Raw genomic sequence first — 14,359 nt, 5'->3', positions numbered from 1 at the left:
ACCAATAATGAGTTCTTGTTAGGATCAAGCGTTTATCAATATCAATCGAATGCTATTTATAGTTAATAGCATGGGGGTAGCTTTATTTCTTAATTAAGTTCATGAAGCAAGTATCATATTCGATTATGACTCCGACTCATACGTTGGTGTTACCCAATGTTAATCTCCCGTCCAATTTCTGATATCATTTGTTAGGAGAAAATACTTCCTCACATCAAAAGCTACCAAATATTCTTTTTAGGAAATAACTATTTAGTAAATGACCTTTCTCTGAACCTTTTAGACTGCGATCTAAATATTTCTTTTGAACAAACTAAAAATCTTATGAAAAATGTTAGACAACCATCTAGAATATAGCAATTAGCAAGTCATTACGAACATCAAACGACAATCGATTGAGCAAACATTAGATCTAATCTAACATTATCTGGAAGAATAAGTTTTTGAGATTTATATTTGCATAACTTTTAAATATAGAGATAAAATTTAAGTGGTAAACATAAATTTAAATTAAAAATAATAATATTTATCTGACTAAGATTTGGGTACTGCTTCCGACAGGTAAATATTAGCTAAATTGCAAAGGGACTTTCCTTAATACCACAAACATTACAAAATTATTCTTCATGGAACATAAGTGCTTTAATTTTAAGCTAAAACAATATGGAAAAACCTCACGTATTCACATGACATTTTCATATTATAATAATAGCTGTATCATAATAGGTAACGACTACTATAATTCACAACGGGAAAATGTATGTTCAGATGAAGTCATTTAAATTAGAATATTATAGTTGGAGCCTAGCCAGATAAGGTCAAGGGGTTCATCCAAATACCTTTTGATAAAAAAGAATTACACTACTTATAAATAATTAAAACTATTTTTATGAATATATAGCAAATGTTGAACACTTTTTAACTTCTTCATGATGTGTTTACTTCTTTATATTTTTAATTTTTTTAGTGAAAATCCTGAATCTAACACGATAATATAACCATATAATAATCCATCATAAAAAACTGATTTAACGCGCAAACAATTATTCTAGCTTGCAATGATGATTATGAATAAATTAAAGTATTAATTTAATTTCCAGCTCAATAATTATTGTTGCCCAATTGCCCATTTTCCTATCATGTTCATAGAGGAATAAATAATTAATAATCAATAATTAATAATTCCACCCTCTATAGTCCACCTATAAAAAGACTCCTAAACCAATCTAAAAATCATCATTATTTCTCTTCAACAATAACATTTCAGCTAATTTGAAAAAAAAAATGGCTAATTCTCATTTACTTCTAATTTCCATTGTATTAATGGGCAGTTTAGTGGCTGTATTAGCTGCTGGTAATTTTAATGACCTAACAGAAATCACTTGGGGTGATGGACGTGGTAAAATATTAGATGGAGGTAAAGGTCTCTCTTTGTCACTTGACAAATTATCCGGGTCGGGTTTTCAATCGAAAAATGAATATCTCTATGGAAGATTCGACATGCAAATCAAATTCGTCCCTAGAAACTCTGCTGGCACTGTCACTACTTTCTTTGTAAGTCATGATTTAACTTTTTTTTTCTCTTGAGTCATGGATTAGTCGATTGTAAATAACTGATACATTAAAAAATATTTTTATAGCTATCGTCACAAGGAGAAGGACACGATGAGATCGATTTCGAGTTCTTGGGAAATGTGACTGGTGAGCCTTATACAGTGCACACCAATGTTTATTCTCAAGGAAAAGGAAACAAAGAACAACAATTTCACCTTTGGTTCGATCCAACTACAGCATTTCACACTTACACCATTGTTTGGAACGCTAACCGCATAGTGTAAGGCGCTATACTTATACATAATTTTTTTTCGAAAAGTGATATATTTCTACTGAAGATATTTATCTGAACTTTTCATTTACCCATTCATGACACAAATTTATAGTCACACAAATAATAGTGTATATTTAAAATGGCATGTTTCAAAGGTCGCTACTAAAAAAGTGAATTTACAATGGACAAAATCCATTAAAAAATGGCTTGACGAGACGTCCATGGAAACTCATGTTTCTTTCCTGGCAAGATTTATAGCTACACAAATAATACTTATTTATTAAGTATATTTGAGATTACTAGTTTCAAAACTCTTGTTCTTAAACTCTATCACAATCAAATTGCTCCACATCAAGGGTGGATCTAGACTTTGAGTGTCAATCACCTATCAGTTCATATGAATCCAACAGTTTTTTTTACTGAATATAATATATAATAGTTAATTATAACTCCAATTATTTTATATTGATTTGAGATATCTATACAAATTTATTAATTTCAAATTTCAGATCCGTCTATGTATCATATAAATTGAAACAAATGAAATAAATAAGAGGGCAGAGCCAACTTAGGCTTAGGGCATTAGGATTACACTATTTATTTATATATAGTTAAAACTATATTTTTATATATATACAGTAAATACTGAACCCCTTCAATTTTGTGTGTTTACTTATTCATATTTTGATCTCCTTAATGATAATTCTGGCTCCACCGCTCCTACTAGAATGACATTTTTACCTTGTTAGTTACTCACATGTTTGATTATGATAAAAATCAGGTTCTTGGTGGATGAGATTCCAATTAGAGTATACAACAACCATGAAAGCATTGGAATTGCATACCCCAAAAGTCAACCAATGAAAGTCTATTGTAGTTTATGGAATGCTGATGAATGGGCTACACAAGGAGGTAGAGTCAAAACTGATTGGACACAAGCACCATTTACCGCCACTTATAGGAACATCAATATTGATGGCTGCGTCGTTAAATCAGGCGCTTCCTCATGTGCCTCACGGTCCACTGATTCCGCGAACAATGCTAAGTCGTGGGAGACACATGAGCTTGATGCTAAGGGTCGGAACAGGGTCCGATGGGTACAGAGCAAACATATGGTTTATAATTATTGCGCGGATTCTAAGAGGTTTCCACAAGGATATTCACAAGAGTGTAAACGATCGAGGTTTTAAGAAATTGGATTTAATTAATTAATTATCTAAGGTTCGAAACTCGATGAATATGTACGTTGGCTATGGGATTGATTGTTTTTGTGTGTGAAATTCTTTATTGTTTTGTTTTGTTGTACTACCAATAAAAGGTTGTTTATTTATTTTCTTTGATTAAATTATATATGTACTATTCAAGTTTATACATTTGTAGTGGGAGAATACCGTCAATCCCTTTATTTAAATTAATGAATTTTCTTTTCCCTTCAATGAGTTCTAATGGGAGCAAAAATTGCATGATTTTCGTTTTAATGGATTGGTCTATAATGCAATTGAACTTATGTCTAGTAGTAAAGTATAAGTTCTTTAAAGGTACGGAACATAACTTGTGGAATATTATTATGTAAAAAAAAAAAAAGTTATGCTCTACAAAAAAATTATTTATCTTACTGTACAAATATTTGAGACCAACACAAAATAGGCGTTAATGTTCGTTCGCCAAAACTTTTGTAGTATGACTATTATTATATTTTACTCCTATTAATATAACGCAAAGCAATATTAGCATATTAAGCTCTCTAATCAATTTTTAAAAAATTGCAGTTCATATAAGCTTGTAATCACAGTTCTATCATCCAGGGTCCTTTTAGCTAGTAATTAATTGAGCTTGTGTTCCAAATTAACCTTTAACCTTTGTGAAGACCCTTCCGTTCTATTGCTTCTTCTTGGTTCAATAACTAGTTATGTGATATTGGGTCGGGGCTGAATCAAAAACAGTCACAACTAAATTTATAATATCGACATTTCTTAAAATATGACAAGCTCAATGAATTTATTGACTACATAATTTTTGCTAAGTATTTATATATTTTGAAGTTGTAATCAAGGAAAAGCTAGATAACCCTACCAAGAACTGTGCTCACAAATTACATAAGCTAGTACCCGAGGCTTTTCATTTCTAAGGCTTTAACTTAAAATTTTTAGTTAATGATGAAGGGATTTCATTCATTTCACTGTATCTCTTCTCTTTATTGTAATATCTTAAGAGAATGTGAAATTTATTTATGTTATATATAGTAATCAAAGTAGGGGATTTCTTGATATATTGAAAATGAGTTTAAAAAGTAAAAATTTGTTTTTAAATAAAAAAGGAGTAAATTTTGGTTTTGACAAAAAATAATAAAGTCGGACCCGTATCACCGACATTGTGGTCAATTCTGAAACCAAAAAACATGATTTTGCGTCGGTACAAAATTTCTTTATCTTTAATTCCTTTGTAGATCTAGAATGTTTGAATAGTTTAGATTATATGCGGCACGCACCTAGATATTAGAACGTGAATATTCAACTACGAATTCAAAATTTAAAGTCAATGAATTTAACCTTTAAAGTTACTAGTACTTACTCGTAACTATAATTTAAAATTATTCCTTCATATTTATTATATCCTCTGATTTAATTTATTAGTCTTATTTAATAATTTTTTTACATAACATATTTAAGATTTATTACATTCAACATATCTTTTATTTTTAATGATCATAAGATTCAAAAATATAAATTTATGCTCCACTTTAAAAATACTAAATAATGTCAATTTTTTCCTTTTGGGTTATTGGTGTCACCCAACCCCTACGGATCTAATAGCTGTCCCCACCCACCATTCATCCGAAACCGCAACCCCTTAATATCTCCAAACAAACGCGTTACATTTCAATCCTTCCAATTCACAGCTATTTCCTACATTTTATTCAAAATTCCCCTTCTTCCATTCTTCTTCCTCCCTCCATCAAATTCTTACTATATATAATATCTTCCTTTGTGTCTCAATCTCAAAACACACACATTCACAAAACAAATTCTAATTTAAATCACTACTCTAATTTTCTATAATGTTGCTGCAGCTATCTGTGCTTGCGCTTGTCTTACTATCCCCTGTTTGGGCTGATAATTTCTACCAAGACGCGATGGTCACCTTTGGTGACCAGCGCGCTCAGATACAAGATGGAGGGCGCCTTCTCGCCTTGTCCCTTGACAAAATTTCAGGTTCTGGATTTCAGTCTAAGAATGAGTATTTATTCGGAAGGTTCGATATGCAGCTCAAACTCGTACCTGGAAATTCTGCTGGCACTGTCACCACATTCTACGTAAGTAGTAACACAGTTTTCGACTTTTGGCTACTATAATTAATTAACAAACAAAAAAACATGTCCGCTCAAGAGTTTTTTTGGTGTAATTTGCAGTTGTCTTCTCAAGGAGCAGGGCACGATGAAATTGATTTTGAGTTTCTAGGAAATTCATCAGGACAACGTTACACGGTTCATACCAATGTTTACTCTCAAGGAAAAGGCAATAAAGAACAACAATTCCGCCTCTGGTTTGATCCAACTTCGTCGTTCCACACTTACTCTATTGTTTGGAGCTCTCAACGCATCGTGTACGTTACAAAACAATTACAAATAGTTACTTAGTGTTAGTATTCATGTCTGACATTTTGTTTTTTTCTAATTGTTCAGATTTTTGGTGGATAATATCCCAATAAGAGTGTTCAACAACCACGAAGCACTTGGTGTTGCATTCCCAAAGAATCAAGCAATGAGAGTTTACGCGAGTTTATGGAATGCTGATGACTGGGCAACACAAGGAGGACGGGTGAAGACAGATTGGTCTATGGCTCCGTTTACAGCTTCTTACAGAAATTTCAATACTAATGCTTGTGTTTGGTCAGCTGCTACGTCTACTTCGTCTTGTGGAGGTTCTAAGACTGAGTCAGTAAACAATGATCAGACATGGCAATCTCAACAACTGAATGCTAATGGCAGAAATAGGGTACGATGGGTTCAGCAGAAGTACATGATCTACAATTACTGTGCAGATGCTAATAGGTTCTCTCAAGGCTTTTCTCCTGAATGCAAGCGTTCAAGGTTCTAAGGATATAGTCTATGAATGTAAAATTATGTTTGTTTCACTTTTCTATTCTTTAATTTTGGTCTGGGATATCAGGGAAAAGAAGAACATAGTGTAATTATTTGTGTGCAATATATTCTTTATTCTTTTTGTAATCATGAAATAGAAATAATAATGAATCGTTTTCCTCCTTTGTGAGATAGTGGTAAAATTTGCGTACATTAACCTCTCTAAATCCCATTTGTGGGATTTCACTGGGTATGTTATTGTATTTTTCATGTCTTACCATCTCTAATGATTTCTTGAGCTGGAAACCCTTTTACCAAGACATTGATCTCACTTGGATTACAAAATGTCAATCAGGCAAAGGTCAACACGAAGATAGTTTTTTGGTCCCTTTCGTCCGGTGGTTAGTACATCATTTTTCATGTCGAAGGCACACGTTCGATTCCCATAAGGGATAGGTACTCATTCCCGATCGCTTTTTCATTGCTGAGTGATCGTTCGCTATCTGACTGTTACACTTGCCCTGGACAAAGTACTCTGAAAATAGAAACTAGAATAGACAATGTAGCTCAAAACTCACCAGTACAGCCAATGTACCTTCTTACTGTGTGAATTAAATTCTAAAGTGACAATTTTGCTTCTAATATGTTACACTATCAAGACGCCTAATTACAATAGTTCCTTAGTTATGAACTAATTAGTCCAAAGCCTTTTGCATTGACCATATGATTATCAACTAAAAAATCAATTATTTTCATATTTTGTAAATTAAGTACTATACTAGTTATCGTATCTAAATCTTATAAGGTTATGATTATTTAATTCCAAAATTATTTAAAATCCTGGACCCTAAACCGTTTAGGGCTATGATTATTTGTTTCCAAAATTATTTAAAATCCTGAACTGGTTATTTGTTTCCAAAATTATTTAAAATCCTAAATCCTAAACCTTTTTGGGTTATGATTATTTATTTCCAAAACTATTTAAATCCTAAACCCTAAACCTTTTTGGGTTATAATTATTATTTCCAAAATCGTTATTCAACTTTAATTTGTTTATTTTTAAATCATTTAGGATTTGAGTTAATATTCTTATATAATACTTGAAGTTGTTGCTTACAGTTTATTTCAATATTTTCATTCAAGTAAATTTTAGTAGTAAGGATTAAGGAACGTCAGATCCTAATAATCATGGCACTGCTCATGCCTAGTTTTAACGTACAACATATTCTCATTCCCATTACACAAAATACTACCTGACATTGTCACCGTCAATCAACAATCCAACAACAAAATTCCCCATTATTTAGCAACTGATTTTAATTGCACTCTTGCAATTTTGGCCATTTCTGCAAAGTAATATAAATATTCTCAGTCAACAAGGAGCAGAAAACAAAGAAGTGAATATATAAATAGAGAAATACTAATTTAGAGGAGTTTTAGTGCTAGAATATAAATTTGGGTGAGTGAATATATAGGGGTTAAATTGTTAATAAAAGCATAGTGTTGTAACGTGGGCTAAACCCATCGGTGACCACCTAAAGTTGACATCAATTTTCACTTGGACACTTTAAATAAGTTTTGTTCATTTCAAACACCTTATGTCAAGGTCTGATATGTCATTTTGACACTTTTTTTCACAATCTCCTATTGACTCTATGCGTGTGTTGAACAAACGTGTCCAACTGAATTAAATGACCAATTATATCATGCCAAATCATTTTAAAGCCATACACAAAACTAAATTAAAGAGAGAGAAGAATTAAAGTTCAAAATAGATTGAAGGGATATTTTGACCAATTAAAAGAAAAATGATTCCCTCCCACCGCTCAACCCCATACATCTTCTCTATCAAATTTCTCCCTTTTCATTATCTCTTTCCCCATCTCCACCACCACACAGTTATCTTTTTCATCAAATTTGTATTTTTATTGTCTTTTCCACCATTCCCATTCCACACGGTTATCTTGTTCGTTCCTCCATTTTCATGGTCATTGTCACAATACCCACTCCGTTTTCATCGTCTTCTTCGCCGCACTCCCTCCCATTTCTTGATTTGATTTGCTGTTTAAAAGTATAAATATGAAATTTGAGAAGTTATAATGGCTGAATAAGCTAAAGTCATGATTGCAGATTTTTTCTTTCTTCCTTTTTACTTAATTTTATTCTTCATTCTTTAACAATAGAAGTTAAGATTTAGCTTGCAACATTGATATGTAATTATATTTTTAACTATAAAATGAACCCATCTTCTTTCAATTGGACTATTGCAAGTAAAGAAAAAATCCGAATAAAAAAATTTGACGTCAATTTGAAGGATTTTAAGTTTGGGGAAATAAGGGAAGAGGTAAAGGTTGAAAAATGGGGAAGAAAAAGATAAAAAAAAAAATTTAAAAATTAGGCTAAATAAGTCTCTCACGTGCTATTAACAAGTGTATTACACTCACTTTTTCACATCAATAAAAAGTGTCAAAATGACACAGCAAAACCTGACATAAGGTGTCTAAAATGAACAAAGCCTAGTTAAAGTTTCTTAAGTGAAAATTGGCGTCAACTTTAAGTGGTTGCCGATGGGCTCAGCCTTCAGTTTGTAGTCCACTTGACAACTAATGGTCCGCATTGTACTGCTGCCTTCTCCTTTTTGTACTATTGTTTGGCGGATTTGTAGGTGAGTTATGCTAGTATTAAATTTTGTATGTACATCTCCGATCTTGCAATAAAAAGATAAATTGCCTTACACCCATTGATGTGGGACAATTCAACACCACCCCACCACCCCACCACCCACATACCCACATTTTGAACCGATCCAACTCTAATATACATCATTGATAAAAAATAAACTTTAGGTTAAAACTCATTCCCAAAAGGTAATCAAGAGATGAATATTGTTCAAGATCATAAAAAAAAAAAAAAATCAAATTGTCTCTGCATGGGACAATTCAACACCCCACTTTACCAAAGGTGGAGCTACATCCATCCAAGGGTGGTCAGTTGGCCACCCTTAGGCGGAAAATTACACCATGTATGTAGGTCAAATTTTGGCTTTAAGGAATATAAATTTAACGTTTTAACACCTTCACATCCCTTCACATAAGCTCTTCCTTTGATGAAAGGTCTAAAGGATATTATATTGTTCATACTTCAATTCAGTCTATTTATAACTCTGGAAAGAATGAGGAAGATTGGACCACAGAAAGAGCCAAAAATCTTGTCTATGTTGTTCAAAAGTAGTTGTTGCTATGTTCTCATGTTTGCACGAATGTTTTGACACGATGAAGAGTGGTTGATTGAACACCCTTCAACGAAAAATTATATCTTTGATAGAGAAAATTATATTATATATATTAATCAAAAACTACTTTTTCATAAATACAGATTAAATCATGAAACGCTCTTAACAATTTTTTAATTTCAACTTTTCACCATAGGGCACAAAATTCAAAAGTCTTCTTTATTATTAAATTATTTTTTTTAGTTATAAATTTATGCTTCACTTTAAAAATACTGAGTTATAAACCCAATATCCCAAGGGCTGACCCCTCCGAACAAAGAAGGAAAAAGGAAGATACAATTAGCGCGTTAGGTAGTAGAACTGTAGAAATAATGCCAATTTTTCCGTTTGGGTTATTGCTGTCCCCACCCATACTTTCGAAACCAAACAAACGCGTTACATTTCAATTCACAGCTAATACTTCCTCCTCCCTCTACCAAACTCTACTATATATAATATCCTCCTTTCTCTCCTAATCTCAAAACACATACATTCACAATAACAATCTCTTATTTATCCCTTTAAAATCACTACTCTAATTTTCTATAATGTTGCTGCAGCTATCTGTGCTTGCGCTTGTCTTACTATCCCCTGTTTGGGCTGATAATTTCTACCAAGACGCGACGGTCACCTTTGGTGACCAGCGCGCTCAGATACAAGATGGAGGGCGCCTTCTCGCCTTGTCCCTTGACAAAATTTCAGGTTCTGGATTTCAGTCTAAGAATGAGTATTTATTCGGAAGGTTCGATATGCAACTCAAACTCGTACCTGGAAATTCTGCTGGCACTGTCACCACATTCTACGTAAGTAGTAACACAGTTTTCGACTTTTGGTTACTATAATTAATTAACAAAACAAAAAAACATGTCCACTCAAGAGTTCTTTTGGTGTAATTTGCAGTTGTCTTCTCAAGGAGCAGGGCACGATGAAATTGATTTTGAGTTTCTAGGAAATTCATCAGGACAACCTTACACGGTTCATACCAATGTTTACTCTCAAGGAAAAGGCAATAAAGAACAACAATTCCGCCTCTGGTTTGATCCAACTTCGTCGTTCCACACTTACTCTATTGTTTGGAACTCTCAACGCATCATGTACGTTACAAAATAAACCAAAACAATTACAAATAGTTACTTAGTGTTAGTGTTCATGTCTAACGTTTTGGATTTTTCTAATTGTTCAGATTTTTGGTGGATAATATCCCAATAAGAGTGTTCAACAACCATGAAGCACTTGGTGTTGCATTCCCGAAGAATCAAGCAATGAGAGTTTATGCGAGTTTATGGAATGCTGATGACTGGGCAACACAAGGAGGGAGGGTGAAGACGGATTGGTCTATGGCTCCGTTTACAGCTTCTTACAGAAATTTCAATACAAATGCTTGTGTTTGGTCAGCTGCTACATCTACTTCGTCTTGTGGAGGTTCTAAGACTGAGTCAGTAAACAATGATCAGACATGGCAAACTCAGCAATTGAATGCTAATGGCAGAAATAGGGTACGATGGGTTCAGCAGAAGTACATGATCTACAATTACTGTGCGGATGCTAATAGATTCTCTCAAGGCTTTTCTCGTGAATGCAAGCGTTCAAGGTTCTAAGGATATAGTCTATGGANGCTGCTACATCTACTTCGTCTTGTGGAGGTTCTAAGACTGAGTCAGTAAACAATGATCAGACATGGCAAACTCAGCAATTGAATGCTAATGGCAGAAATAGGGTACGATGGGTTCAGCAGAAGTACATGATCTACAATTACTGTGCGGATGCTAATAGATTCTCTCAAGGCTTTTCTCGTGAATGCAAGCGTTCAAGGTTCTAAGGATATAGTCTATGGATGTAAAATTATCTTCGTTTTACTTTTCCATTCTTTAATTTTGTTTGGGGGTATCAAGGGAAAGAGAACATAGTGTATAATTGTCTGTGTAAGCAATATATTCTTTATTCATTTTGTAATCATGAAATAGAAATAACAATGCTTTTCATTTTCAATCAGATGTCTCGTAGGAGAAACCAAATCTAGAATGAATTGAAAAGAAGAAGTAATTCAGAGTTAAATGTAAAATACCAAACTATGCTTTTGCACTGATCACACACCGGAAAGCTAATTGAGCATTGATTCTCGACTGAATTTGAATAGATAGGATAAAATTCAGAAAAAGATAAACTGGAATAGCTTCAATATGCAAAAGAAATTTTCTTCTCTGTGAATCCCACAATGGATTTTGTCAATATAATACAAAGATTTATATGCTATGCGGACCGATGGCTTCATTCCCTAATTAAGTACAATGTACTTACGAGTTCAGGGTTCACATGCTTCATGAAAGCAAAAGGACCAGTAAATTCAACCTGGTTTTGCAGTTGAACACCTCAAAACTTCTGAAGCAAGCTTTAATCCTACTGCTCTACTTGGCCTGCAGAAGTAGAAAACAAATAAGGAATGGCAACAGGTCTAAACATGATAGGGATATCGACATTTAAGAAGGAACACTTCATTTTCAAATTACACGGACAAATTTGATCAAGCAGACATAAAGTACTGGTCTCCGATCCATTGCAGGAGAAGCTATCAGCAGTATAACTAGTTCAAAGCTTCATTTTAACTTGGTCAAAATCACTCCCCAATTTTCCAGGTTCCTCCTACTGAAAAACCAACAATTATCTTACATGATATTTTTTATATCATATGAAAAATACGAAACACAGCCTTTTTCCTTTGGCTTTAGGTTGTATGTAAGACCCCTAGGGTCTAGCACCATTTCCAATTAGATTATTCTCCTCTTCAAGACGGATAGAGAAGGAAGAACAGAAAAAGTGATCTCCAATAGACGAGATATTCAACCATCTCTTCTATATGATGCATCTACTCCCTCCATAGTTCTCCACTTCACCTCACCAAAATGGATCGAGAAGAAGACAACAAAACAGGAATCTCCATCCAGCATATACTACTTATGCTTCGTGAAGGATCTCCCAACCATATCATTTATATTACACATCTATCTCCTCCATCTATACACGCACCAGATTATAAAGCCGCCGGCCCTGCATCTCCCATTTTAAATTGAGCTAAGCGCATGTATCTCAGTTGTGCACAAATGGATTGTCATCACACATAACATATCATTTTGGCTTCAACTATACACAGTAGATAATGGCTTAACTAAAGAATTCTAATTGGAAAATACAAGAACATCAATGTTGAAAATTGATTCTCCATTTACAAAAAAACATTACGAAATTAGCAAGACGATCAAAAAACACATGGAGCATTTGTTACTTCAGAAAATTTGAATCATTATACAAGTAGAATAATGTAAAGATACTATTTTAATTCTACAGACTAGAGGTTAAAAAAACAATCTTTCCGTATTGATTGAAGTAAGAACGAACTGTGATATAAGCAAAAAGAATCATTTCTGAGAAACTTAACAGCAAAACAAAAAGACCCAAATGAAAATTGCTGAAGAAAAGCTCGATCAATTAATGATTTTATCAACCTAAAGAAGAAGAAAAGAATACCTTGGGAGAAAATGTAGTAGCAATGCCATGGCCCTGATGATACAAACCCTAATCAACAGATTCACAATGAGTGAGAAATTTGCATTTTCACAGAGAAGAAGAAGAAGGCTCTGTTCATTTGTCTTCTTCTTTAAAGAGCACAATGCTCTCTATTTTCTACATCTGCACGATTTACGAGGAAAAGGCTTATTCACATTCTTCAAACTCTTTTGTTTTACGTTACAACTTTTATTTGTCGCTATATTGAAAATAATTATATTCTCAGAAGAAAACAAAAAAAAAAAAAAAAAACTACTTAACTACACTCATTTACTTACCTTAATATCCATTTATCCCTACTTATTTCAAAAATTTCAAAAATTCCTTATTTACCTATATATCCCGCATGTATCCCGTGCACAACGCTATGTATCCCGCTATGTGAAATGTATCAAACCTAATGTATTCCGTACACAACACTATGCATCCCGCTATGTGAAATGTATCAAACCTAATGAATCCCGTGCACAACGCTATGTATCCCACAAACATCATTTTTAAGGTATTTTTGATAAATAGAAAACTAGAAGGGGTAAGATGTTATTTAGTACTTATGTGGTTCCTATAATTTATAGGAAAAAGAATACTGACTAGCTAGTATAGAAAATCTAAGACAAGTATATACACATATTTCAATTTTATTTAATGAAGTGAGATTAACATTCTAAAAAAAAATTAAAAATACAAGTGTATTATTGTCACAACGTGGAGTAATTTTTTAAGGAACGTGAAGATTAAAAAAAATGTGACAAGTAATACTGTTTTAGGCCAAGGGGGGATTTTTATTTTTTTTATTTTTTTGTATTTTCAGTCAATAGCATATAGTGACTTTATGCACTATTTGTATTTTAAATGTCAATATATGTAAGCTCAAATCGCATGCATTAATGTACATTAATCTAGGACTCAGGATGTTTGTATTATATGTAGCGTAAATCATATAGTAATTGTAAAGATTATATGTAATTTCTTCTTTTTGTTGTTGTTGCTTTTGATGGAAATTGGAGTAAACATTATCCTCCTCAAGGTTTACGTACACATTATCCTCCGCAAAACCTCACCCGTAGAATTACATTGAGCATGATTTGTTTCTTTTGATGAAACTTAGATTTGGCTCACATATGTAGGCCAACTCAGATTGGTGTCACTTTCAAGATGTTAAGGGATTGATCAGTTTCTAAAACTGAGATAAGAAGGTATACTTCCAAATTCATCCCACTGTATAATTGGACACTAACAGCAAATATAAATATGGTCAATATGTATCGAGGTAACATCGCGCACCAAAACTTAGACATATGAAAAGATATCCTTCAACATTCTTGTCTCTGGTGAGATTTGAACCCTGATCTATGTTGGTATTCATCTGAAGTGGTCAGTAGACCACATCTTTAATAGTAGAGGAGGTTATAGTACCACCACAAAAATGGGATAAGATAACTCTTCACAACAGAGCCACATAGGCCTAAGCTGTAGCTAAGGTGCATTTCAAAGGCAACAGAGCTAACAACTGGTAAGGTTGAAAGTGATGGAGTCAACAACTAACACTGAAAATTGATGGATAAACTTGCATAAACCATGTATATATAGTGAATTATCAAGCTACATAATGAAGTGG

General features: G+C 33.3%; 4 protein-coding genes across 4 annotated transcripts in view; 3 read left to right on the top strand and 1 right to left on the bottom strand.

Annotated features, from left to right (window-relative positions):
• The window catches only part of LOC125875815 (probable galacturonosyltransferase 15), a 222,935-nt gene that overhangs the window by 38,280 nt on the left and 170,296 nt on the right, over positions 1 to 14,359 (bottom strand). The window lies entirely within an intron of this gene.
• On the top strand, positions 1,242 to 3,108 carry LOC125875825 (probable xyloglucan endotransglucosylase/hydrolase protein 16). The gene is made up of 3 exons (XM_049556868.1): positions 1,242 to 1,554; positions 1,641 to 1,834; positions 2,610 to 3,108. The coding sequence occupies exons 1-3, from the start codon at positions 1,285 to 1,287 to the stop codon at positions 3,016 to 3,018; spliced, it is 873 nt and encodes a 290-aa protein (XP_049412825.1). The 5' UTR covers positions 1,242 to 1,284; the 3' UTR covers positions 3,019 to 3,108.
• Positions 4,814 to 11,169, top strand: LOC125875827 (xyloglucan endotransglucosylase/hydrolase protein 15-like). Its single transcript, XM_049556870.1, has 4 exons — positions 4,814 to 5,141; positions 5,238 to 5,431; positions 5,511 to 5,918; positions 10,993 to 11,169. Exons 1-4 carry the CDS (start codon positions 4,887 to 4,889, stop codon positions 10,997 to 10,999), a joined length of 864 nt encoding a protein of 287 aa, XP_049412827.1. The 5' UTR covers positions 4,814 to 4,886; the 3' UTR covers positions 11,000 to 11,169.
• On the top strand, positions 9,665 to 10,791 carry LOC125875826 (xyloglucan endotransglucosylase protein 7-like). Its single transcript, XM_049556869.1, has 3 exons — positions 9,665 to 9,983; positions 10,081 to 10,274; positions 10,364 to 10,791. The coding sequence occupies exons 1-3, from the start codon at positions 9,729 to 9,731 to the stop codon at positions 10,776 to 10,778; spliced, it is 864 nt and encodes a 287-aa protein (XP_049412826.1). The 5' UTR covers positions 9,665 to 9,728; the 3' UTR covers positions 10,779 to 10,791.

Source organism: Solanum stenotomum, chromosome 9 (assembly GCF_019186545.1).
Source record: "Solanum stenotomum isolate F172 chromosome 9, ASM1918654v1, whole genome shotgun sequence".
Taxonomy (NCBI): Eukaryota; Viridiplantae; Streptophyta; class Magnoliopsida; order Solanales; family Solanaceae; genus Solanum; species Solanum stenotomum.
This window is presented reverse-complemented; position numbering and strand designations above follow the sequence as displayed.